The following is a 25,420-nucleotide window of genomic DNA, read 5'->3' on the forward strand; positions in this document are numbered from 1 at the left end:
AGATAAGGCTTGCTTAGTAATTGCAGCATTTTATATCCTTGGGATCTTAGAAAAGGCGTCTCACATGTGTATGACTTAACCAGGTTCTATAACAAAAATCCTGCTACATCAGACATTGTAGCACAGGAAGTGAAAACATATTAAGAAAAGTGATGGTCTCTTTAACCTGTGCCAGCTATGTGGCCTCAGTATGTTTTCTTCTTCCTCTCTCTCCCACTATATCGAGGTACGTTCCAGACCTGCACCCTCTGTCATTGTACTTATAAGGTGCCGGTGAAAATAAGTTCTTAAGAACATAAGGAATAGAAGCAGGAGTAGGCCTTTCAGCCATTCAAGCCTACCCCATCATTCAACAAGATCATGGCTGATCCACCCCAGCACTCAACTCTTCGTTTATGCCAAACAAAAAAAAAGACCTACAGATACTGGATTTTAGAAACAAACTCAGAAATGGCTGGAAAAACTCAGCAGGTCTGGCAGCATCTGTGGAAAGAAAGCAGAGTTAGTATTTCGGGTCCAGTGACCCTTCCTCAAAACAAGCAAAGAGTGTTTACTAACTGAAATGATTTTCAGTGTCAGTCATAACTGGAGAACATTGCAGAAGGAAAGTCTAGATCTAAACTCGGTTGGCTAACAGCTGTCATAATACTTTCATCCTATGACAGTCATGTTACCCCCCCCCCCCTTTTTCACCCATCCATCCAAGAATGTTAAAGGGTGGCTTCCAGCAGACAGGAGAGACAATAATCTTGTTGGAAATGTCCCAGGCTCTGGTGACATGTGTTCAAATCCTATCAAGGCTGCTGATAGAATTTAAATTCAATTAATAAATTTAGTATTAATATGACATTTTTCTAATTTATTTGATAAATTATGAATGATGGCCAATATTGGCTGCTGTTAAACAAATGTCCATTTGTGAAGGAAATCTGCCATCTATATCTGGTCTGGCCTATATGTGACACCAGACCCAAAGTAATGTGGTTGTTGTTTAACTGCTCTCTGAAATGACTTTGCAAGTGAAGTTCAAGAGCAATTACGGATATGCAATAAACACTAGTCTTGACAATGATGCCCACATCCCATGATCTTTTCTTTTAGAAAATACCCCCTTCATGTACTGCAGGAAAGAAAACTTTATGCAGATCCAGGTGGACTGAAGAACAAAGGTGCATTCTATTAGCTGAAGCATCATAACGAAAGCTATTAACACTTTAAAGTAATAGCTCAAATGTCATTATCATTTTGACCTTTCTCAACATTGTTAGTCCACATTATTATGATTTGCTGAATATTGCACAACTAGTATTGCTGAAAGTATTGGGGTTAAAGGATGCACAACAGTATGAATAGGCATTCTTGTTCAAGGAGGAATTGGATGAAGATGAAGTTGAAACTAGAAGAAGGAATGCATTGTAGCAAGAGAAACAAAGAACAATAGATCAAGCAGTATTTTCAATAACTTGTTCAAAACCTTTATCTGTAAAATGAAGAACAACCCTATGCTTTATTGGCCCAAATTACATCTACGTTAAAGAATATCTGAAGCCATTGACTCTACCTTTATATCAATGACATTTTGGTAACACAGATCGACAAGCTACAATGAAAATGAGCTCAATGAATGCAATAAAATTTTTGTTTAACTTAAAATACAACAGATTGAACTGATTTGCCATATTGTTTGATTTTAAAAGAGGTTTTCTATTTTCATCAATCATGTAAGTTGGTCATCCAGTATCCACAGCAGAGACGGTTAAAAAGCTAATATGACTAATGTTGGGGGTTGTTGAGATGCTTGTGCTACCAACAGCTGGGTTCCCAGCATGGATTGATATTGATTGTGGCATTGCAAAGAGAACAGACATGGTATAACATCCTAAGGGAGGAATACTGATGCTGCTCTCATAATCACCATTCCCACTCCCTTACAAGGCATAGGCTCTACTTGTATGCTTAAATGATTATGATCAAAATATGAGATAAATAGTGTTGAGAAACAGAAAAAAAACACAACAGAGAGAAACGTGGATATCAGAGGAATTCATGAACTATAGATAGCATCTCATTAAAAAGTGAATGATAAAGAAAATTGAAAATGATACTAAAGCGAAAAACAAAAGTTTTGTTTTAAATATAGTTAAGAGATAAATTAAACTTCATGTGAGAATGTATACATGGGTAATAATGAAATGGCAAGTGTTTGGTATGCTTGCCTCTATTGGACAGAGCATTGAGTACATGAGTTGGGGGGTCATGTTTTGGCTGTACAGGACATTGGTTAGGCCACTTTTGGAATACTGTGTGCAATTCTGGTCTCCTTCCTAATGGAAGGATGTTGTGAAACTTGAAAGGGTTCAAAGAAGATTTACAAGGATGTTGCCAGGATTGGAGGATTTGAGCTATGGGGAGAGGCTGAACAGGCTAGGGCTGTTTTCCCTGGAGCATCGGAGGCTGAGGGGTGACCATATAGAGTTTATAAAATCATGAGGGACATGGATAGGGTACATAGACAAGGTCTTTTAACTGGGGAAGGGGAATCCAGAACTAGAGGGCATAGTTTTAGTGTAAGGGAGAAAAATTTAAAAGGGACCTAAGGGACAACTTTTTCACACAGAGGGCGGTGTGTATGTGGAATGAGCTGCCAGAGGAAGTGGTGGAGGCTGGTACAATTACGGCTTTTAAAAGACATCTGGACGGTTTTATGAATAGGAAGAGTTTAGAGGGATATGGGCCAAGTGCTGGCAAATGGGACTAGATTAGGTTAGGATATCTGGTCGGCATGGGCGAGTTGGATCAAATGGTCTGATTCCGTGTTGTACATCTCAAGACCCTATGACTCTATAACTGTTACTGTCAATCATCTGAAAGTGGTGGCCTGACTAAGTATGAACTACCTAACAGTTATAACTTTGATGCGTCATACATTATCTATAAAAGTGGACAGTGTTTGCAACTGGACAGTGGGTAAATAGAGTGATCCAGGAAGGAAGTACTAACTTGGGAATTTATTGCAGAGGGGGAAGGAGGTGCTGTTTTTCATTCTCTTGTTTTAGTTCTTTGAGTTTGTGAGGTTTTTTTCTCTGAAAGCTAGCAGATGATAACTTGTGATTATTTTGTTAACAGGTCATACATTTGGTTAAGTAATCAAGCAAGTAAATAAGATTAGACAGACATGCTAAGGCAGAGTGTCTGCTATGACTTCCATATCTGGGAGGTCATGGAATAAAACGTAGTCCCAGACAACTGTGTCTGCCATTTCAGTATGTAACTGAGGCTCAGAGGTTTTGAGCCATATTCTGAGCTGCAGCTAATACAGGGCATCAGGGTGGAGGAGATTTAGTTGGACATTTATTCTGAGAGGAAGTGAAAACAAATGTGGTAATGATCAGGGACAGTACAGTAATCCAGATGGATATTGTTCTCTGCAATAAGAACCAAGCGTTTTAATGATTTTGTTCCCCACGTCATGCCAGGGTTAAGACAACAATTAAACTGGAAGGGGTGCAAAAAAGACTTACCTGGATGTTATCAAGACTGGAAGATTTGAATTATAAGGAAAGGTTAGATAGACAGGGACTTTTTTTTTACCTGCAGTGTAGGATGCTGAAGGGTGATCTTAAACTCGATAAAGTGAACAGCCAAGTATTTTTCCCAGGGTAGGGGAGTCCAAAACAAGAGGCATGAGTTTTAAGATGAGAGGGAAAATATTCAAAAGGGACCTGAGGGGCAACTTCTCACATAGAGAGTGTTGTGTATTTGGATCAAGCTGCCAGATGAAGGGGTAGAGATGGGTATAATTATATTTAAAAGAAATTTAGACAGATACATGGAGAGGAAAGGTTTAGATGGATGTGGGCCAAATGCAGGCAAATTGGACTAGTTTAGTTTCAGAAAGCTGGCATGGATGAGTTAGGTCACAGAGCCTGTTTCCATGCTATATAACTCTATGACTTTAATTGGAGACAAGGGATCCAGTTATCATAATTGATGTATGGCAGCAGTAGAACCATAAGTAATGTCCTACTGAGAGGATTTGAGGAGTTAGAATCCAAATTAAGACATAATCGCATCTCTGGATTGCTACCTTAGCCTTGGGCCTGTTGGCAAAGGGTCAGGGAAATTAAAGTCCATGACCTAAGGAATAGTGTGGGGTGAAGTACTTTCAATTAATGGAACACTAACAGCTGTAAATCCAGAAAGATGTAGTTATTCCTATGGGAAAGCTTCTATTTAAATCAGGCTGAAATCCATGTCCGGTGAATTGTGTTACCAGAGCTATGGACGAGACTTTAATTGAAAAGAAGGGGTGGAACAGGTTCAGCTGATGTGAGATTTAGAAGTCTAATGAGTAAAATTGAGACAATAGAACAGTATGTGATTTTTTTTTAAATTTTGTCATTGGGATGTGGGCATCACTGGCTAGGCCAGTACATTTGCCCAAAAAACAGCTAAGAGTCAGCCACATTACTGAGTCTGGAGTCACAATTAGGCCAGACCAGTTGAGGATGGCAAATTTACTTCCCTAATGGTCTTTAATGAACCAGATGAGTTTGTCCCTGATAATCAGCCAATGGTTTTTCTGTTATCATTAGACTCCAAGTTCTAGACTTTCCCTTGAATTGGAATCCCGACATCTGCTATAGGAGGATTTGAACCTGGGGACTCTGGATTAATAGTCTAGTAGCAATAACAATAGGCAATCACTTCTCCTTGATAAGTAGAATAGAACAGCATTGGTACAGAGCACTTAACAGTAGTAAGGACATCATTCACTGATATACAATTCTCTGACTGTCAGTGAATTTGCCTCTCAGAGTCACCGCCGAGTGATTTTAACATGTGCTTGTACCAGATTGTAAACCAACTTGTAAGCACAAAGGCTTAGCCACTAAGGTGGAAGTAACTTGTGGATGGTACAGGAAAATGATGCACCCATGCACTCTCTAACGTACTCTCCTCTTCTTCCAAGGTGGTTAAGTGTCCTCCTACAGCCAGCAGCTCTCTGTTCCTCTGGTTAATCTGCGTGAACAAACAAAAAAATCTAGTTTTGCCCCATCAAAACACCAGCTGTCAGAATCAGTTAGTGTTCAGATCAATGCGTGTCAACAGCAAATTTGGCATCCATATTTTCTGTTCCTTCATCTAAGTCATTTATATAAATTGTTAACTCTTGAAGTCGCAGCACCAATACGTATGGCAAACCACCTGTCAGCTCTAGCTAATCTGAAAAATGCCTGCTCACTGCTTTCTTTTTGGCAAGCAATCTTCTCCTGCACCATTCTGCTAATTCCAATACCATGAGCTTTTATTTTCCATAATAAACTTTGATGTGGCATTTTACCAAATACCTTCTGAAAATCTAAGCACAGTACATCCGCTGGTTCCTCTTTATTTACAGCATGTGTTACCTGCTCAAGTAACTCCAGTAGCTTGGTCAAAAAAGAGTTCCCATTCACAAAACCATATTAATTCCACCTGATTACCTTGAACTTATTGAAGTGCCCTGCTATAACTTCTTTAATAATAGTGTTTTAACATTTTCTTCTTAACAGGTATTAAGCTAACTGGTCTGTTGTTTAGTGTTTAGTGTTTTCTGACTCCTTTTTTTTCAATAAAGGAGTTACATTAGATACCTTACAATCTCCCAGGACTGTCCCCAAATCCCGCGAGTTTGGAAAACAAGACCACTGCATCAGTTATCCCAATCTTTTAAGGTGCTAGGATGAGGAACCCGGAACTTGCCAGTCTGTGTATACTGCCAATTTACTCAGTACTACTTCTCTGGTGATTGTGATTTTCCTGAGTTCCTCCTTTCTTTCCATTTCCTCATTTATAAATACTTCTGGGATATTATTTGCACAGAGTGGGGGGGGGGGGGGGGGGGGGGGGGTCCTTGGTTTACAAAAGCCCAAACTTACAAATGCAACCCCATGTAAATTTTTTAATTTAAAGACCTGATATACCAAACTTTCCTTGTACTTACAAACGGCTGCTCTCCATTCTCCTGAAGTGTGTTCAGGCTTGCAAACTCCAGAATGGAATCATTCACAACCCGGGGACTGCCTGTAATCTATAGTGGTAATGGATGTAAAGTACCTCTGCAATTAATCTGCCATTTCTTGATTTACTATTTCTAATTCTCCTGTCTCACTTTCTATGGGACCAATACTCACTTTGTTAACTCTCCTATAAAAATTCATAGAAACCCTCAGTTTTAAAAATATTTCAACGCAGCTTTCTTCCATATTTTTTTTCTATGCTCATTATTATTTGGTCATTCTTTTCTGTTTTTTACATCTGTCCGATCTTCTGGCCTGCCATGTGCCTTTGTACAATTATGTGCTTTTTCTTATAGTTCCTTACTACCTTTAGCATTTCTAGTGAACCACTTCAGTTTTAATCTGTTACATCAACATGATGGGATGTTTACTTTCCTGCTGCTGCAACCTCCCATTTGTTCAATTTGCAAAAACATAGCCAAGGGATGGTATTCAACCTTTTGGAGCAGAGAAAGGTGTCAGTACCTGTTCAGCATTCCAGCCGGTTGTCCAGGTGAGCACAGAGTAATCTCTTCAACCACCGCTCAGGCTGATTAGATTATGTGAAGAGGTTCTACTTCTCCTGTCTCTCGGGAAGAGCACTTCTACATTGCCCAAGTAGCTTATTGGGAAACATGAACACAGTTCTCACTGAGCAACAGGCCCGCCACAGATAATTCTTCTGCCCAGCTGACAAATATTCCTTCCTCAGGCTTTCACTCTATCTGCCACTTGGCCTTCTCTCAAGGCCAGTTGACACTGATGGCTAGAATTATTCTGCTGCCTGGTTGGTCACAGGCTGCTGGCAAGATGGTCAGATGCAGTGATCTACTGCAGGACTCTATTTAAAGATAGTGCCAGAACACACCTAATAAATAATGTGGCCATCAGCACAATCCCAATCTCAAGCTGAGAAATGGTTAGTCACTCTGCTATCATTCAGTATTTGGTATTGTATATGGGTCTGAAATTTCTAATATTGAGCTATGCCATCAATTTTGGATTGTGTATGTCAAGAATTTTTTTTTATCTGCTTCACAAAACTAAGCAAGCTTTGTTATCTTTCACACTTAAAGAGGATATTGACAGCGACCTTCATTATGAGCAGCAGCTCATACAGATTAATGGCCTCACTTTTCTATAAGCTGGCCAGCGTAAAAGCAGTCAAAACTAAGAATCAGTATGGATGGTCCAGTGACAACTGCTTCTTCCCATTTTTCCCTCCCCATTGTTTCAGAACATGCATTATACCATCTATATCCTTTGAAAAGCAAGTCCTTAATTATGCTTTTGTTCTGCTGAATATGATGGATTGTGTCATGGGCCCCCCGAATCACATTGAGATTACTAAATACCATTGAATAAAAGCAACTGCAGCTTTCAGGGTACATTCAGCTACAACTAGCAGTTTTGATGGTAACACAATCCAGATGTCAATAGAATGACATTCCCTCCTGTTCAGAAATGCCATACAACGAAAGGAGCCAAATAGCCATGTCAGGCATGAGCTTGCCAGCCATATCCACAATATGCCAGGCAACTATACACATGTATAAAATTAGCAGTTTTCCTAATGGGCATCTTTGTCTCAAGAATATAGGTTTCTGTCGTTCCTCTATGTAAGGTTTGAAAGTGACAGAGGAGGTAAACTTTTTAGATACGTTTAATCCATATAAGGTTGTTATGATGGAGTTGTACATAACATTAATTAAGTCACAGTTGGAGTACTTTTTGCACTTCAGGTCACCACACTATATTGATCTACCAAAGGAATCAACACAGGTCTGCATAGCACCACATTTGGTGTCACACAAACAAACTAACCCCCTCCCTCCCTCCCTCAGCATTGTTTCAGTTGCAACCATCAGAAGGGGTTTGGGATAGAAATTCCATAATACTTAATATATTTTGTGTCTCTTTTTCAAGTTGACCAAAGTCTATCTTCTTCTTGTTTCTTCCTATTTAGCTCCTGGCCAACATCCCCTCTGATTTCTATTCATTCCAGTTGGTGCCCTAACTCCATCCCGCATTGACTTCTGGTTTTGGAAATTGCTGCCACACACTGGAGAAATAAATTTGAAGACAATGGAGCTCCTGGCTGTTAAAAGTTGAAGCTTGTAAACCCTTGCTGAGCACTAGCTCTGAACATAGTCAGTGTATAACTGAACTCTCGCTGGTCCGTGCAGCACATGCACAGTTTCTGATTCATTAAGTGGTGCAAAATCCGATTTCTTAAGGATAGTCACTTCCCATTGTATCTTGACTGAGTTCTTTAGATATCAGTTACCTGTTGGGCTGTCCTCATTAGGCCTTCTCTGCTATTTTATCTTAAGCCTTACTACTGAGATAATGGGTTACCTTGGGATAGTTTCTGAATCTGCTTGTTTGAGACAAGAGAGTGTATGAGGTCAAGTGCTTATGATTAATCTTTGTGCTCATTTTCCATTTGCCATAATTAAAGAAGACTTATGACTATTGAATATCCTGTAGAACTCTCATTAAGAGAGATGGTTATTATGTTTTGATAAAGGAACCACTTGTTAATGTATGTGTTTCAATAGTGGCTGTGGGAGTTTCAAACAGAAGTAATTAATAATAGCAAAAGTAATAAAATTGCATACAACCCTAAAATGAATATTAAAAATGACAAATTTGATAAAACTCAATTTGTTAAAATGTGTGTAAAGTAAATGTATAAAATTATCATGGTGTTAAAGCTGAGGAGACAAGAAAATATAGCATGGTTTAATCAGGTGAAATAATAAAAGTTACATAGTTACAAAAACAATAGATTATAGAGCCCTCTCAGTACTCACTTTGAGGTAAAATAATGCAACTATTTTAATCCACCTTTTCAGTCAAGCCTCCAGGACAGATAGACTGGAACCTAGGCCTTCTGGCTCCAAGTTAGGGATAATACCACTGCACTACAAGAGTATACAAGTTGCAATGTAACCTAAAATAAAGAACTTGATTCTTTTTATGAGATTAAATGTAAAACTGAGTAAATGTAGGACCCAGAGGTAAAAGGCTTGAAACCTCACAGCTGTGTTTACTTCACATAATGGTTTTTTGCATACAAATTGAGAAGTGTTAGTTCATTAGAAAGGTTTCATTCTCAGAGTTTTGATCATTAAATCTTGACGGACTTTGCAAGATATTCTCTGTAATCAAGTCTTAAAATGTGGTTTGTCCTGCCTGAAGGCTGTGCCATTACAGACAAAGGCCTAGTCATGTGATATACTAGTCTTCTATTTTTAGGAAGAAGGTTTAAGTCTCCACTTCTTTATTACGATGGGAAAACATGGTTTTGTGTCTTACTGATAGTGGAGGAGTCTGAAGATCCGAGGTTGAACGCGTGGACTGTAATGAGGCTTTCTGACCCTTAAAGGCATGATTGCAGTTGGCAGTTCCAAAAAAGTAGAAACAACTGTACAGTTGTCCAGTGACAGGCCGAAAATCCAGGAGTCAGTGTGTATGTTTGTCAGATAGTGAAAGCAAGACAATTAACAGTTCCAATAAAAAAATCCTTTCATGCTGAAAACTCAATTTGGGGAAATTGTTTACCTACTGAAGTTAAAGTGATAGTGAGTTTAGTTTGCAGTTTGTTTTGAGTGTCACATGAATTGGTATTACGTAAATTTCATGATTGTGTGGGAATTCACTGGAAATAAACCAATTTTAGCTGTGCTAGCCAGAACATGCAGCTTAGTTGAGAGTATGGTGAATCTTCAATGGGCTTTGGTGTTTGTAAGGGTTTTTGTTGTGGTAAAAATAATCAGGAATATGAAACTGTCTTTGATATTTGAAATGAGAATTTTCCTTCCTTTATGTCTGGTGTAATCGAGTTCATTTTCTTTTCTTGTTGAATACATGTCTTTTTTTGCATTCAAAATATGTTTGCAGACTCTTGTGTACATATTCAGTAATTGGTCTCCACAATTTAAAACAAAAACAGTTGGAATCTGTCAAACCATGCTTCGCTCTTAGATCTAACTCATCTAGTATTAACATAAGTTGGAATCATGACAACTGCACTCATTACACTTAAACAGAATACACTAGGCTAAATGGAGGGATCTTTTGGGACAGTGAAGGGGCCATATCTCTGGACCAGGATGCCCAAGTTCAAGTCACACCTGCTTTGGAGATGTGTAATAACATTTCTGAACAGGTTGATAAGGAGAATGTTTGTTATAGGTCAATTGGATGGCTGTTATTGCACAATAGTAATATCCCTATATCTAAACCAGAAGGTCTGGGTTCAAGTCCCACCTACTCCAGAGGTATGTAGTAATAGTAAATTGATTAATGATCAATTATTTTTATTACAGTATTTTAAACTACAATCTAGATGCTAAAAAATAAATGCAATCCTGGAAAACTCCTCAAGGCACTTTGCATGAGCATTATTAAACAAACATTGACATTGAACCAAATAAAAATATTTGGAAAGGTGACCAAAATCTTAGTCCAAATAGTCCAACATTTTTTTAAAATTCTAATTCCCTGTTTACTTTTTTTCGCCCAAATTATCATTCTGTAGAAAATGTAGCTCTTGATATTTTACTTATATTTATATTTCAGTTTGACAGTCAACCATGAATGTATTTTTAGTGTAAGTTCTTCTTCTTATGAATGTAAATACATTGATACCATCTTCCTTTTAAAGGGAAAAAGTGCAATATATTAATGCAAGTTAAATAGCAGTGTTTTGAAATTTTGCAATTTTCCTGACAACAGAAATTTTTCTTTCAAATTGGTTGTGATAATATTATGCATATTTTACTTGAAAATATATTCAATTTATATTTAAAAAACAGAAATGGGAGACAAAAGTAGGTGCAATTTGTAGAAAACAAAACTTTAATGGAAGGTAAAGTCATAGAGTTGTACTGCACAGAATTCATTCAACTCATTCATGGTGACCAGATACTCTAAATTAATCTAGTCCTATTTTGCCCATATCCCTCTAAGCACTTCCTATTCATATAACCATCCACGTACCTTTTAAATGCTGTAATTGTACCGGCCTCTACCACCTCCTGTGGTATTTCATTCCATGCACATACCATCCTCTGCGTGAAAAAGATGCCTGTTAGGTTTCTTTTAAATCTTACCCTTCTCACCTTAAATCTATGCTCTCTAGTTTTGGACTCCCCTATCCTGGGGAAAACCACTTGTCTATTTACCTTATCTATCCCCCTCATGATTTTATAAACCGCTACAAGGTCACCCCTCAGCTTCTGATGCTCCAGGGACAGCAGCCCCAACCTATTCAGCCACTCCCTATAGCTCCAACTCTGGCAAATTCCTTGTTAATCTTTTCTGAACCCTTTCAAATTTCACAACCTCCTTCCTGCAGCAGGAAGACCAGAATTGCATACAGTATTCCAATAGTGGCCTGTACATGTCCTGTACATGTGCAACATGACCTTCCAATTCCTGTACTCAATGCACTGACCAACAAAGGCGAGAGTACCAAACACCTTCTCCACTATCATGTCTATCTGTGACTCTGCTTTTGATAATTAAAAATATAATTTTTGTAACAATAATATGTTGGGAAAAACTAACACAGCTCACAGTCAGAAACTACATGTCACCCCACTCATACCTCTAATAATGTTGATAAAACAGACAATTGTGAAAATGTTCTGTTGATTCTCTGAGAATGCATAAGATACTGAGGTAGGCTTAATTATGTATCAAATAAGAATAAGCTGAAAAATACAATTTCCTTCTGATTCTCATTTATTCAAGTAAGACAATTTTGCTCATTTGTGTTTTAGTTTTCACATATATTAATAAACAATCAAAGAACCAGTTTAATGATAGCTCCCTTAGCTAATAGTAGTTTACAGCAGGTGTACTATGGTTGAGTGTTGAATTAGCTGGCTAACATATGCTAATATCTAAATATGGTATTGCATAGTGTCAAAAAGTTGGTCCCTTTTTACGAAAGGCTATTCCTTTTCTCAAGGATACTGTGTCCTTAGTTTCTTTTCAGATGTGTCATAAACCTTCCCAGCTCCAAGGTGACTAGTTTGGTACATAGATGAGAAAGGATGTTGAGAGGCCTTATGTTTATATGTAAATAGGTGGAACTTCATGCCAAAGTGGTCATGTTTTAGATGGGACCTGTATAATGAAAGGGGAGTGGTCAGCTCTCTAGCTGAGCAGTTCAGTCCAGAACTCATTAGGAGTTAAGCTGTATAGACAGGCTCTCTCTCTATCCTTCTGCCCTTCTAACTTCAATCTGTAAGCATTTATTCCGTTTTACTGTTTTTAAGGGGGTTTCCTTATCAGGGCTGTTGTGTATATTCAGAACAGAATAATTAAGTCTAGTTTGGATAGACTGAGGTTTGCAGGTGTTCTTTATTCTGTTCTTTGTGTTCAATAGTGTAATTTTGTGAATAAATTTTTGTCTGTTTTAAAACCTGCTAGTCAACCTAGCTAACTTACTCCAGGTAACTTTCACTGGACACTTACCGAAACAAATTGCAAAGTTATGTCCTGGGTTGCCTGCTTAAGAAGGTATTGAGTGGTCTGGCCTAGTCCATAACAATAGTAAGCATGCACTTCCCATGCACAGTCCATAACTCAATTTGCACATCCAATGAAATTTTTCTTCTGTGTATTACATTTAAGCAAAGCATTTCATCTATAACTAAAACTATTAGTATGAAATAGAAAAGTGGAAGATTTCTATATAAAAGTGCATGGAACAGAATGGGAGACCTTAATAGGAATGTTTTAAGAAAAACAATGAGATTCAGTGTTATTAGAAATGCATCTAAAAAGGTTACAGTCCATTCTTGATCCTTATTATCTCATGATCCATCTCATCCATCTCAAAAGGAGGATGATGAGAAATCTGGTTCGCGATCTCTCCACTGTCTTCACCAAAGAATGGTCCTGTGATTGCGATGTAAAACTGCATCTGGATCTGTGACAATGAACAGACTATTAACAAAAGAGCAGCAGATGTAGCTAAATTAGCAGGACCAGGATTTCAATCAGAAAGAAGGTCCTTTAGTTTCTCTATTGGAGTCACAATCTCTGAAAAGCCTCGCAAAGAAAAATGTTTGTCAATGATAAAGAGTTTAACTTGATTTTCAATTCCTCATTAATTTCCTGAATATTTAGTGCAGAAATACTGGATGGGATGTAGTTTAACCATACAAATTCGTGCTCTTCTGCCTGCATAAATGAATTGACACGTTGCCTCACTGGTCAAACTGAGCTATTTCATATTGCTTGGACACCTCCTTTCATATACTTCAGAATATTGCATATTTTCCTGAGACTCTGCTAGCTTTTTACTGCAAAAATACATGCATTTCATCTGACTACCATTGAGCTCTGCTGGTCTCAACTATAGTGTCTGAACAAGTAACAGGTAACCAACTCCACTGCTCTGCCTAATATGGAAAAATCTTTCTCTAACTCAAAAAAAACACAGTGAAGTGCCTACAGAGGTAGAATTAGCTTAATCAAAAAAAATGATTTCAATGTTTGTGATGTAAGGAGATAACAAAGTGTGTATTGAATTCAGCAGACTGTCTTCTTTTGTGAGAAAGTGTTTTTGTTTTGATTTTGAGGCACCAGTCCAACATATGTTTTAATGGTTTTAAGGAGTATGTGGGGAATCCAGCAGTCTTATAAAATTAATGTTAATTGCTAATGAGTTTTCTTCCATGTCAGAGTATAAGCAGCTATATGCATCTACAAAGATTGGAAAAGATTCTATTTTCACTCATTCAATGGAATACAGTATTGCTGGTTTAGCCAGCATTTATTATCCATCCCTAATTGCCTTTGAAAAAATGGTGGCGATCTTCTTTCTTGAACAACTGTATTCTGTGCATTCTGTATAGACCTGCACAATTATTAGCGACAGAGTTCCAGGATGTTATCCCAATGACAGTGAAGGAAAGGCAATATTCTTCTGAGTCAGAATGGCTTGGAAGGGATCTAGACTCCCTATGACTTGGCTGCCCTTGTCTTTCAAGATAGTGGAGTTCACAGGTTGGAAGGGTCTTGATATATTGTTGCAGTGCTTCTTTGGAGATGGTACACTACAGCGGCTGTGTGTCAGTAGTGGAAGGAATGGACTTTGAGCATGCTAGATGGAATTTCAATCAAGTGGCTGCTTTGTCTTGGATTGTGTCAAGCCTCTTGAGCATTGTTGGAGCTGCACCCACTCAGGCAAGTGGACAATTTTCCATACTCTTTTTGCCTTCTACCCTGTAAATGGTGGAAAAGCTTTGAGGACTCAGGACGTGAGTTATTCATTACAGTTTCCCATCTCTGACATGCTCATATAGCTATAGCATTTGTGTAACTGGTCCAGTTCAGTTCTATTCAGTGGTAGCCATCAGAATGTTGACATGGGAGATTCAGTGATAGTAGTGCTATTGAAAGTCAAGGGGCATTTGTTAGATTCTTTCTTTTTGCAGATGGTCATTTCCAGATTCTTGTGTGGCAAGGCTATTATGTACCATTATCAGTCCAAGTCAGAATGCTGTCCAAGTCTTGTTACATTTGGACATGAACTACTTCATTATCTGAGGAGTTGCAAGTGATGCTGACTATTGAACAATAATCAATGAGGACACCCACTTCTGACCTTATGATGGAGGGACAGTCATTGATAAAGCAGCTGAAGATGGTTGATCCGAGGACACTAGCCTGTGGAACTCCTACAAAAATGGCCCAAAAAAGCGATGATTGCCTTCCAACAACCACAATCATCTTCCTTTACGTTCAGTATGACTACAACTGGTGAAGAGTTGTTATTCTGATTCCCATTGATACTGGTTTTACAAGGGATTCTGGATGCTGCATTTGGCCAAATTCTGCCTTGATATCATCCTCCCTCCCCATTCAAGTTAAGCTCTTTTGTCCAGATTTGGACCAAGGCTGCAATGAAGTCAGGAGTTAAGTGGGCTTGGTAGAACCCATTGGTAGTTATAGTATAGCATGTGCCATTTGATAGTATCAATGGCACCTTTCATCACGATAATTGGCTGCATTGGGTTTGTGCTTCTTTTTGTGGAATGGACTATCCAGATGAGTTTTCACATTTCTGGTAAGATGACAGTGTTGTATCTGTACATGAACAACTTTGCTGGAGCTCAGCTAAATTTGGACCACAGGTCTTCAGTACCATTGCCAGAATGTATTCTTGAAAGCCCCCTAGTGCTTTCATCTATCTTTTGAAATTGTGAGGAATGAATTGAATTGGCTGAAAGATGATAGTGGGGACCTTAGGAGAAGGCTGAGTTAGGGGAACATCAACTTGGAACATCTAGTTGAATATATTTTTAAATGATTCAGCCTTGTCTTTTGCAGTAATGGACTGTGCTCCCCTTAATTACCAATGGGATTATTTTTAGAGCTACCTTCTCCATTGAGTTTTTAAAATGTCCTCACTATTCGCAACTGGTGGCATCTGGGACATAGTTACTTTCAGAGAATCATACAACGACAGGCTGAGTTTTCACACAATTTCTTTCGTAAATCTAGATATTGAATTATACCATGGATTATTATTATGTCTTGCTTTTTAAAAAATCTGGCAGTGAGTTTATCCAGAATAATTTGAATGATATTTCAAAAATAACACAGTTGACTACAGGTTGAAGGGAGCTAATAAAAAACTATTAGTCATAGATTTCATGCAGCAAATAGCAAGCAATCAATGATTGTAAACTTATTGAAGAATCAATTTACTTTTAAAATAGAATATTAAAATAAAAGTGATCTGAGAACATTCAATACCAACTGGATAATTGGTTTCAACATTCTTTTTGATAAACCAGGTGAATAATGTCTTGGTGAAAATTCAGGTAGATTTTGAGTTAACAATTGAATATTATGAACAAATGGATTCTGATTAAATGAAATGGTCCAGGAATATTGGTCCAGCAAATGTTTACTTCTGAAAATAATTGTGGTGATAACGAAGGAGTCAAAACACTAACTCAGTTGCCATTAGTGAATGACTAGCCTCTGTTAAATTAGACAATTCAAAAGTCAGCGCTGCAGCAAGTAAAGTGTTTCTGGTTAGTTCACTCTGTATTTAAAAAAATGTTTTGGATCAAAAATCTTTTGGAAAAAAAAACATTCCACATACAGGAGACAGTTTATTGTAAACTTAAGTAATATATAATCATATTATCTAGATATTTCAGAATAGTTGTTAAATGTGTCCTTAACTCCAGTCAGTGTTGTATTCAGTGTGGCATTCTAATTGCGTTGATGATTATTCATATCTTTACAACTGAAACTAGTTCTAATTGCTGTCACTTCTGTGGGTTTTAGAGAAGAGTAGGTAAACTCTATTAATGAAAATCTGTTGATAATATCGACACAGCCTCGTGTATTATTGTTGTTTTAATAAGAAATAATCATGTTATCTTTGTTTTAATAAGTGAGTTAGAATCTGATTTCCTGTCACATATATCAAAACTGATATAAGATTACTTCATTAATCTGTCTGGAATTAGCAAGTATCTTAAATTTTGTTATTGTCATAGAAAAATTGTTCCTGAACATTTTTGCTTTCATAAGGAAATTACATACTTATTATGTTAACAATTAAACTAATAAATATGGCAAGTCCTTATCCTTGCAGGGCCCAGATAGCTACAAGTATGACATCCAATTGTGATGCATTTAAAATTAGAAATGCTCAAGAGGTCAGAATTAGATGAGTGTGAATATATCAAAGTTTTCTGAGGCTAGAGAGTTAAAGGAGCAAGATTAGCCTATCCTGGTGCAAGGTGAGCTCCTGTCATAGGTGGGTGGGTTTGCTGCAGGGTATCTCACTCCCATTCCCCTTGCCAGAGATTGTTTTCAGGATGGAAAAAGCAATGGGACTGTAGGCCCACAAGATACTGTAAGTTCCATTTCAAGAGTGAATACTTTAGACCCTTTGCAATTTTGATGGGGTTGGGCCAGCTTCTGAAAGTGACATGGTTTGTGCCTGTTCAGAAGTGTTGGTAAGTGCAACAGTCCCTTGTATGGAATTGGGAAACATTTGGTAGGGAAGTTCAAGAGGTGTTGTACCAACTGTACATATCATAATATATTTTATAAGTTAAATTAAGTGTTAAAACATGTTAATTTTAAGGCAGTGATTAAAGATAGAGCTTTATTTTAAAAGACAATTGTCCACTAAACTGACAGGCATTGTGAAAGAGAAAAAAGTGTTCAGGTGCATCAGGTTACAGTAAATGGATGAAGTGTTCATTCTACAGTAAATAGCAGTGATGTTCAGATTTCACAGTGTCATTTGACCCCTGTAATTTAATCTTTTCATTGATAGCTGAGACATTTGTTCTTCAACTTTAAAACTTGACCAAACAGTGGTCTGTTTAAATTACTTAAAAGTCGAGAGTGTGTTGCTGGAAAAGTACAACAGGTCAGGCAGCATCCGAGGAGTACCTTTATCCTAGATTAATGAGTACGGCCTTGGACGTTTCTTCCACTGCCTCCGCGCCCAATTTTTTAACCAAGACACCTGCCCACCCACCGAAGACTCCTCCTCCTGCCTTCAATAAACTTCATCCACCTGGACACCCCGTGTCAGCCTGTTACCTGCCCTTGACCTCTTCATTTCAAACCACTGCCATGATATCAACTGCCCCAACCTGTCCACTCCCTCACTCATTCCAACCTCCCACCTCACAATGCACAGCCCTCCACTCTCTGCTCCAACCCCAACCCCAACCTCACCATCAAACCCACAGACAAGGAGGGGTGGTGCAGTGGTAGTTTGGCGCACCGACCTCGGCTGTGCTGAAGCCAGGTGCCAACTCATGGATACCTCCTCCTACTGCATCCTTGATCACAACCTCACTTCCCTTCACCAAACCATCATCTCCCAGTCCATTCACAACCTCATCACCTCTGGGGATCTCTCATCCACAACCCCCAACTTCATGGTCCGTGAACCCCGCACCACCCAATTCTACCTCCTTCCAAGGATTCACGAACTTGACTGCCCCGGTCGACCCATTGTCTCAGCCTGTGCCTGTTCCACCAAACTCATCGCGTTCTACCTCAACACCGTCCTGAACCCTTAGTTCAGGAACTCCCCACCTACGTTCGTGACACCACCCATACCCTTCACCTCCTCCAAGATTTTCATTGCCCCGGCCCCCAACCTCTCATCTTCACCATGGACATCCAGTCCCCGTACAAGTCAGTCCACCATGTCAAAGGTCTTCAAGACCTCCGTTGCTTCCTTTCATGCTATCCCAAACAGCACCCTTTCACTGACACCCTCATCCGCCTGGCTGAACTGGTTCTCACCCTCAGCAACTTCTCCTTCCAATCTTCCCACTTCCTCCAAACCAAAGGGGTAGCCATGGACACCCGCATGGGACCCAGCTATGCCTGCTTGTTTGTCGGATATGTGGAACAGTCCATCTTCTGCAGTTACATCAGCACCACCCCCCATCTATTCCTCCGCTACATCGATGACTGCATTGGTGCTGCCTCGTGCTACCATGAGGAGGTTGAACAGTTCATGAACTTTATCAACACATTCCACCCTGACCTCAAATTCACCTGGACCATCTCAGACACCTCCCTTCCCTTCCAGCACCTCTCCATCACTGTCTCTGGTGACCGACTAACCACAAACATCTACTACAAGCACACTGACTCCCACAGCTATCTAAACTACACCTCCTCCTACCCTACCTCCTTTAAAAATGCCATCCCTTATTCCCAATTCCTCTGCCTCGGCTGCATCTGTTCCCAGGATGACCAATTCCATCTCAGAAAGTCCCAGATGGCCTCCTTGTTCCACGATTGGAACTTGCCTTCCCACGTAGTTGACTATACCCTCCAGTGTATCTCCTTCACGTCACACACCACCACCCTTGAACCCCATTCCCCCAACGCAACAAGGACTGAAATCCCCAGTGCTCACCTTCCACCCCACCAACCTCCGCATACATTGCATCATCCTCCTCCAATTCCACCACCTCCAAAAGGACCCCACCACCAGAGATATGTTTCCCTCTCCACCCCCATCAGCGTTCCAGAAAGACCATTCCTTCCATGACTCCCTCATCAGGTGCACTCCCCCCACAAGCCCATACCTCACTCCTGGTGACTTTCCCTACCACTGCAGGAAGTGCAAAACCTGCACCCACACCACTCCCCTCACCTCCATCCAAGGTCCCAAAGGATCCTTCCTCATCCATCAGAAATTTACCTGTACCTCTACCAATGTCACCTACTGCATCCATTGCACCCAATGCAGTGTTCTCTGCATCGGGGAGACAGGACGCCTCCTTGCGAATCATTTCAGAGAATATCTCTAGGACACCTGCACCCACCAACCCCACCACCCCATGGCTGAACACTTCAACTCCCCCTCCCACACCATCAAGGACATGCAGGTCCTGGGCCTCCTCCACACCAATCCCTTACCACCTGACGCCTGGAGGAAAAATACCTCATATTCCACTTTGGGACCCTGCAACCACAAGGGATAAATGTGGATTTCAACAGCTTCCTCATTACCCCTACACCCCCCCCCCCACACATTATCCCAGCCCCAAATTCCAACATGGCACCGGACCTGTCTATCACTCCCCCACCGACCTATCACCTTCTCCCTCACCTTCATCCACCTATCGCTTTCACGGCTACCTTCTCCCTAGGCCCACCCACTTCCCATTTATCTCCCAGCCCTGACCAACAAGCCTCATTCCTTATGAAGGGCAAAATGTTGATTCTCCTGCTGCTCGGATGCTGCCTGACCTGCAGTGATTTTCCAGCAATACACTCCTGACTCTGATCTCCAGCATCTGCAGTCCTCACTTTCTGCCTTCTGAATAACTTAAAATGTTTTAATGTATTCAACTCTGGAGTGTTTATTGACATAGTTGTGCAATGAAATCTTGCTTGGCTGAGTTCCATCAACAAACCCATACCAGCCCCCCTTTCAAAGCAGGAGATTTTGCTGAGGAGAAACAAAACCACACATCAATTTGAAAACAATGATGAGAATGTTTAATATTGAGTTTTTGCTTAACTGGTTAAAAGCAGGGTCAGCAAGAACAAATGGCTGTTAACTGACAATTGATGCAATTCATCCTTGTCAGGAAAATTAGGTTGACTTCAATTTTATGATGGGATAAATATGGAAGTCAACAAGCAAATTATTCGGAAGGTCTAGTTTAGAAAGAACAAAAGGACGGATGAGAGTTTCAACAATAAATCACCTCAGGCAGAAGTTCCATCAATGAATGGCTTTGTGATGGTGCAGATATGGGATTGGAAACTCACCTCAGGGTTAAACATGGCTTCAAGGTATCAAAGAGCATGGTTCACCATCAGGCAGTTGAGAGAGTTATAAGAAATGGTAGTGAGCTAGAACTAAGCCACTTAAATGTACATGTGGAAATATGATATGATTTCAGATGATGTTACTTGGGTGATAAATGATAAATGATAAATAAGCAGAGGCCAAGGAAAGTTTGCTTAAGGACATTGGGGTGGGACTGGGGGAAGAATTCATTGCAAATAATCTTCTGCCAATAATGAAAATGGCACCAGGTGAATGCAATCTGGTCCTAAGTGACAGCAAGGAGAATGGTATGATTAACAAGTTGAAAAAGGTAAGGAGGAATAGTTTACCTTTGTCATAATCATATAAGATGTCATTTGTGATTTTGTAAGAGCCATATTGTTACTCTGTAGCATGGGCAGTAACCTGAGTGGAGGGGTTCAAACTTGGAATTGTGTGAAAGGTAGGTACAAATTTGGAAGTCAGAGCATATTCAAGGACTTTGGAGAGCACATAGGAAAATTAAAATTCATTTTGGCACTCCTGATGCACTAAATATTGTAACTTGTCTTGTAAGATATGGAAATGTTGATCCTTCTGGATCAGCTCATGCGTTTTCTCATTAGCCTAATTTGAAATTTAGTCATGAACTATAAATTTTAAGCAAGACTGTTTTGTAAGGTTGGGTGATTTTGTTTTGATACTTTCATGTGACAATAAAGGCGTGTTTGGTTCAGCTGGTATATTTATGTTGCTTACTCTTTTGCCAACTACTCATTGAACAAACATATAGATAAACAATGTTCACTTTCATATCTTAAGGTAAAGACTGGAAATTATGCATTTATCTGGGATGTTGCAGCACTGGAATATATTGTCGAAAATGAACCTGATTGCTCCCTTGTCACAGCAAGGAATTCTAAAGTCGATCGAGGTTATGGCATTGCTCTTCAAGATGGCAGCCCTTACAGAGATAGTTTTTCACACAGGTATGTCTTGCTTGTGCATGAAATGTAATAGTTTAAATATTGTGTTTCTACACGTTGTCTAAAATATAATCACATATTCTAACAAGACGATTCCATTCTTGTTACCTTAAATGGTTGAATTTAAATAACTTTAATAATTTAAATGATTTAGATACTTCTTTAAAGTCGATGGTTCTAATTGTTTAATGTAGGTGTGGTGTTACTCAACTTATGTAGTAGAGTATGCATTTTTTTTGTTCTTGGAATAATCATGAAAGTGAATATACAATGGCTAGAATACCAGGTTGCTTAAATTTATAAAGGGGAAGCACAATTTTTTGTTTGTTAATTTCAGTGTCTGGAAGCATTAACAATAAATCTACCAAGGAATGCTTTTTTTATTGCTAGTCATGAATGAGCAATACGGAGAACCATTTGGAAACAAGTTATACATTGAACAAACATTATTCATATTCACCTCTCATAAAGGGTATAAAATTGTCATTAACAATACAAGTGGAGACTTCTACTGGTTTAAATCATCTGGATTTATTAATAACAGAAGATGACAGTGAACTGATATTGGGACTCGATGCGAAAACATATGCAAGAAGCTCATGTTTACTTAAGTATTTGCATTAAGTAAAAAACAAGTATTTTATTCAATCCACACCCAAGGTGGTTTTACTGAATCATGCAATAGTAAATATTGATCAGAAAGAAAATCCTTACAAAGAAATGGAGCTTTCCCAAAAAAGATGAGTGGAAAAAATGTAGAAAATATATTCAGATACATATTATTTGAATTTCATCATTCAGTATTATACTAGGATTGCCTGTTCATTATGGTAAGCAGTATTCCCCACCTTTCTTGCAACATTAGTAACTTCAAGTAAACATTGTTACCAGCATTAATACTGGTTCACAATAGGTAACAACTGTCTTTTACTTTTGAAAAGAAAGTATGACTGTAGGTGGAAAATGCTATTAAGAATGTAGACATAATTCTGGATTTTATCAAAGGGCTATGGATATGGATGACAAGGTGCGTTATAAATTTTGACAAAACATTAATCAGACTATGGTTGGTGAGTATTTCCTACATTTCTGGGAACCCCACTATAATAAGTATTAAGTCAATAATTTCAAGCATAAGCAGTGAAAGATTATGCATTTGGTTCTGCAAATCTATAGCAAGAATCATCGAGGATTCTCACGAGAACAAAAGCTGAGAGACAGTGAAAAACCTTCACTTAGAGGGTTATGACTCTTTGAAATTTTATACCCAAAGTTAATGTATTTGAGGTTGAAATTGATGAAATTTTGGACATTGAAGGCATCAAGAAAAATGATAATAGGATAAGAATATCAATGGAAGAAAGGTCAGCATTTTTTGAAAGGCAAAGCCATTAATGACAATAATAATTATGATTTGGAGATGTTGGCGTTGGACTGGGGTGTACAAAGTTAAAAATCATACAACATCAGTTTATTGTTCAACAGGTTTATTTTGAAGCTCTAGCTTTCGGAGTGCTGCTCCTTCATCAGGTAATTGTGGAGTATAAGATCGAAAGACATAGAATTTAAGGCAAAAGTTTACAGTGTAATGCAACTGAAATGATCTATTGGAAAAGTTTGTGAAGTCTCTTGTCTTTTAGAATAACCATAGTGGTTTCAGTATGTTCATATGTAAATCCCAGAACTTTTTTTAAAGTTATATTCTCAAGTGAACTTTAACAATAGATACCATGTCAGCTCAGATAATGCATTAAATGTGTAAGGTTAAAGTCTGTCTGTCTGTGTCCTAATGTTCAGACTGATTCTATTTCTAAGAATGGGATTTACAGAATCTTATGTGGATTCGTGCAATTTTTGAGCAAAATAAAATGTAATTCTGCAAGTACAAATTCACCCCACAAACGTGTGTGTGTGTGTGTGTGTGCGTGTGTGTGCGTGTTGTTATGACATGGGATAACCCTCCTGCTTAATGTAAAGCCAGCAACACAGAAAAGAATTATTTGTGCAGTAATTTGTAAAGGTTCGAGCGGTCAAGAACTATTTAAAGTAAAAATTTAAAACTTTATTTCTTAAAGTATAACAGAGAATAATGAACTAACTTTTTACAAGTCTTTCCTCTAATCTATCTTTTACCTTCCCTTCTACAATACTACTCTGATAAAACTCCCAATTAAGATTTACAGTAAAATTCAAATTTTAAAACCAGACATGATTGAATCTTCTCTTTATCTTTGTTGGTAGATTGGCTCTCTGGGTCAGTGTTGATTTTTTTTCTGTGCAAACTCCTTCTCTGGACAGGTACCTCTCAGAGAGTTCTGACTAGCAGTCTACAGCTGTTGGTCTGGTGGCAGTTCTCCTCCCAACTGTTCATTTGTTCCCAGTCTTACATCCCCAAGGTATCGGAATGTGTCATTGGCTTTTAAGATTGTCAATATACTCAATTCAAATGTTTGGAATTTGGTTTTTTGGGGGGCATAATTTAAACTGATTGGCCTAATTCAAATCTGTTTTGTTGTTTCCAGGCAACCAGCTACTCCAATAGCTGGAGTACATGTTTCATTGTGTCTTATTGAGAACCCTTGGTGCTGTCACTGCTAGCTTTTACTCTGTTAAAGGTATAGTACACCCACATCTTCATCTGCATGTGGGTGTGTTTACGTGGGGACACGTGAGACTGAGAGAGTATGTGTGCATGAGTGTAAGGGGGTATAAGTCTATGAGAGGGTGTGTATGTGGGTATGAGTGTGGAGGTGTGTATGTGTGAGCATATGAGAGAGGGTCTATGTGAGTGTATTGGTCGGTAGGTGTGTGTGTATATATATATATATAATATATATATATATATTATATACAATGGGGTCACCTGTAGTGTGACATGAACCCAATGTCCCAGTTGAGGCCATCCCGATGGGTACCGAATTTGGCTATCAGCCTCTACTCAGCTACTTTGAGTTGTTACCTGTCCCAAAGTCCACCTTGGAGGATGGTCACCCGAAGATCCGAGACCAAATGTCCCGGACCACTGAAGTGTTCCCTGATTGGGAGGGAACACTCCTGGCTGGTGGTTGTTGTACAATGCTGAAAATGTGTTGCTGGAAAAGCGCGGCAGGTCAGGCAGCTTCCAAGGAGCAAGAGAATCAACGTTTCGGGCATGAGCCCTTCTTCAGGAATGAGGAAAGTGTGCCAAACAGGTTAAGATAAAAGGTAGGAAGGATGACTTGGGGGAGGGGCTTTGCAAATGCGATAGGTGGAAGGAGGTTAAGGTGAGGGTGATAAGGTGAGGGTGATAGGCCGGAGTGGGGGTGGGGGCGGAGAGGTCAGGAAGAAGATTGCAGGTTAGGAAGGTGGTGCTGAGTTCGAGGGTTGGGACTGAGACAAGGTGGGGGGAGGGGAAATGAGGAAACTGGAGAAGTCTGAGTTCATCCCTTGTGGTTGGAGTGTTCCTAGGTGGAAGATGAGGCGCTCTTCCTCCAGCCGTCATGTTGCTATGGTCTAACGATGGAGGAGTCCAAGGACCTGCATGTCCTTGGTGGAGTGGGAGGGGGAGTTGAAGTGTTGAGCCACGGGGTGGTTGGGTTGGTTGGTCCGGGTGTCCCAGAGGTGTTCTCTAAAGCGTTCCGCAAGTAGGCGGCCTGTCTCCCCAATATAGAGGAGGCCACAATGGGTGCAGCGGATACAGTAAATGATGTGTGTGGAGGTGCGGCTGAATTTGTGGCGGATATGGAAGGATCCCTTGGGGCCTTGGAGGGAAGTAAGGGGGGAGGTGTGGGCGCAAGTTTTGCATTTCTTGCGGTTACAGGGGAAGGTGCCGGGAGTGGAGGTTGGGTTGGTGGGGGGTGTGGACCTGACAAGGGAGTCACGGAGGGAGTGGTCTATTCAGAATGCTGATAGGGGAGGGGAGGGAAATATATCCCTGGTGGTGGGGTCCGTTTGGAGGTGGTGGAAATGGCGACAGATGATATGATATATATGTAGGTTGGTGGGGTGGTAGGTGAGGACCAGTGGGGTTCTGTCCTGTGATTGGAGGGCGGGGTTTAAGGGCAGAGGAGCGGGAAGTGGAGGAAATGCGGTGGAGA

At 39.5% G+C, this 25,420-nt stretch overlaps 1 protein-coding gene across 4 annotated transcripts in view; it reads left to right on the forward strand.

The window, feature by feature from the left end:
* LOC140492110 (glutamate receptor ionotropic, delta-2-like) overlaps positions 1–25,420 on the forward strand; it is a 546,695-nt gene that overhangs the window by 464,097 nt on the left and 57,178 nt on the right. For all 4 annotated transcript variants that reach the window (XM_072590871.1, XM_072590873.1, XM_072590872.1 and 1 more), the window contains exon 14: positions 21,181–21,347. In XM_072590871.1, the coding sequence (XP_072446972.1) occupies positions 21,181–21,347 (167 nt within the window). The remainder of the gene's footprint in view (positions 1–21,180; positions 21,348–25,420) is intronic.

Source organism: Chiloscyllium punctatum, chromosome 20 (assembly GCF_047496795.1).
Source record: "Chiloscyllium punctatum isolate Juve2018m chromosome 20, sChiPun1.3, whole genome shotgun sequence".
In the NCBI taxonomy this organism is placed as follows: Eukaryota; Metazoa; Chordata; class Chondrichthyes; order Orectolobiformes; family Hemiscylliidae; genus Chiloscyllium; species Chiloscyllium punctatum.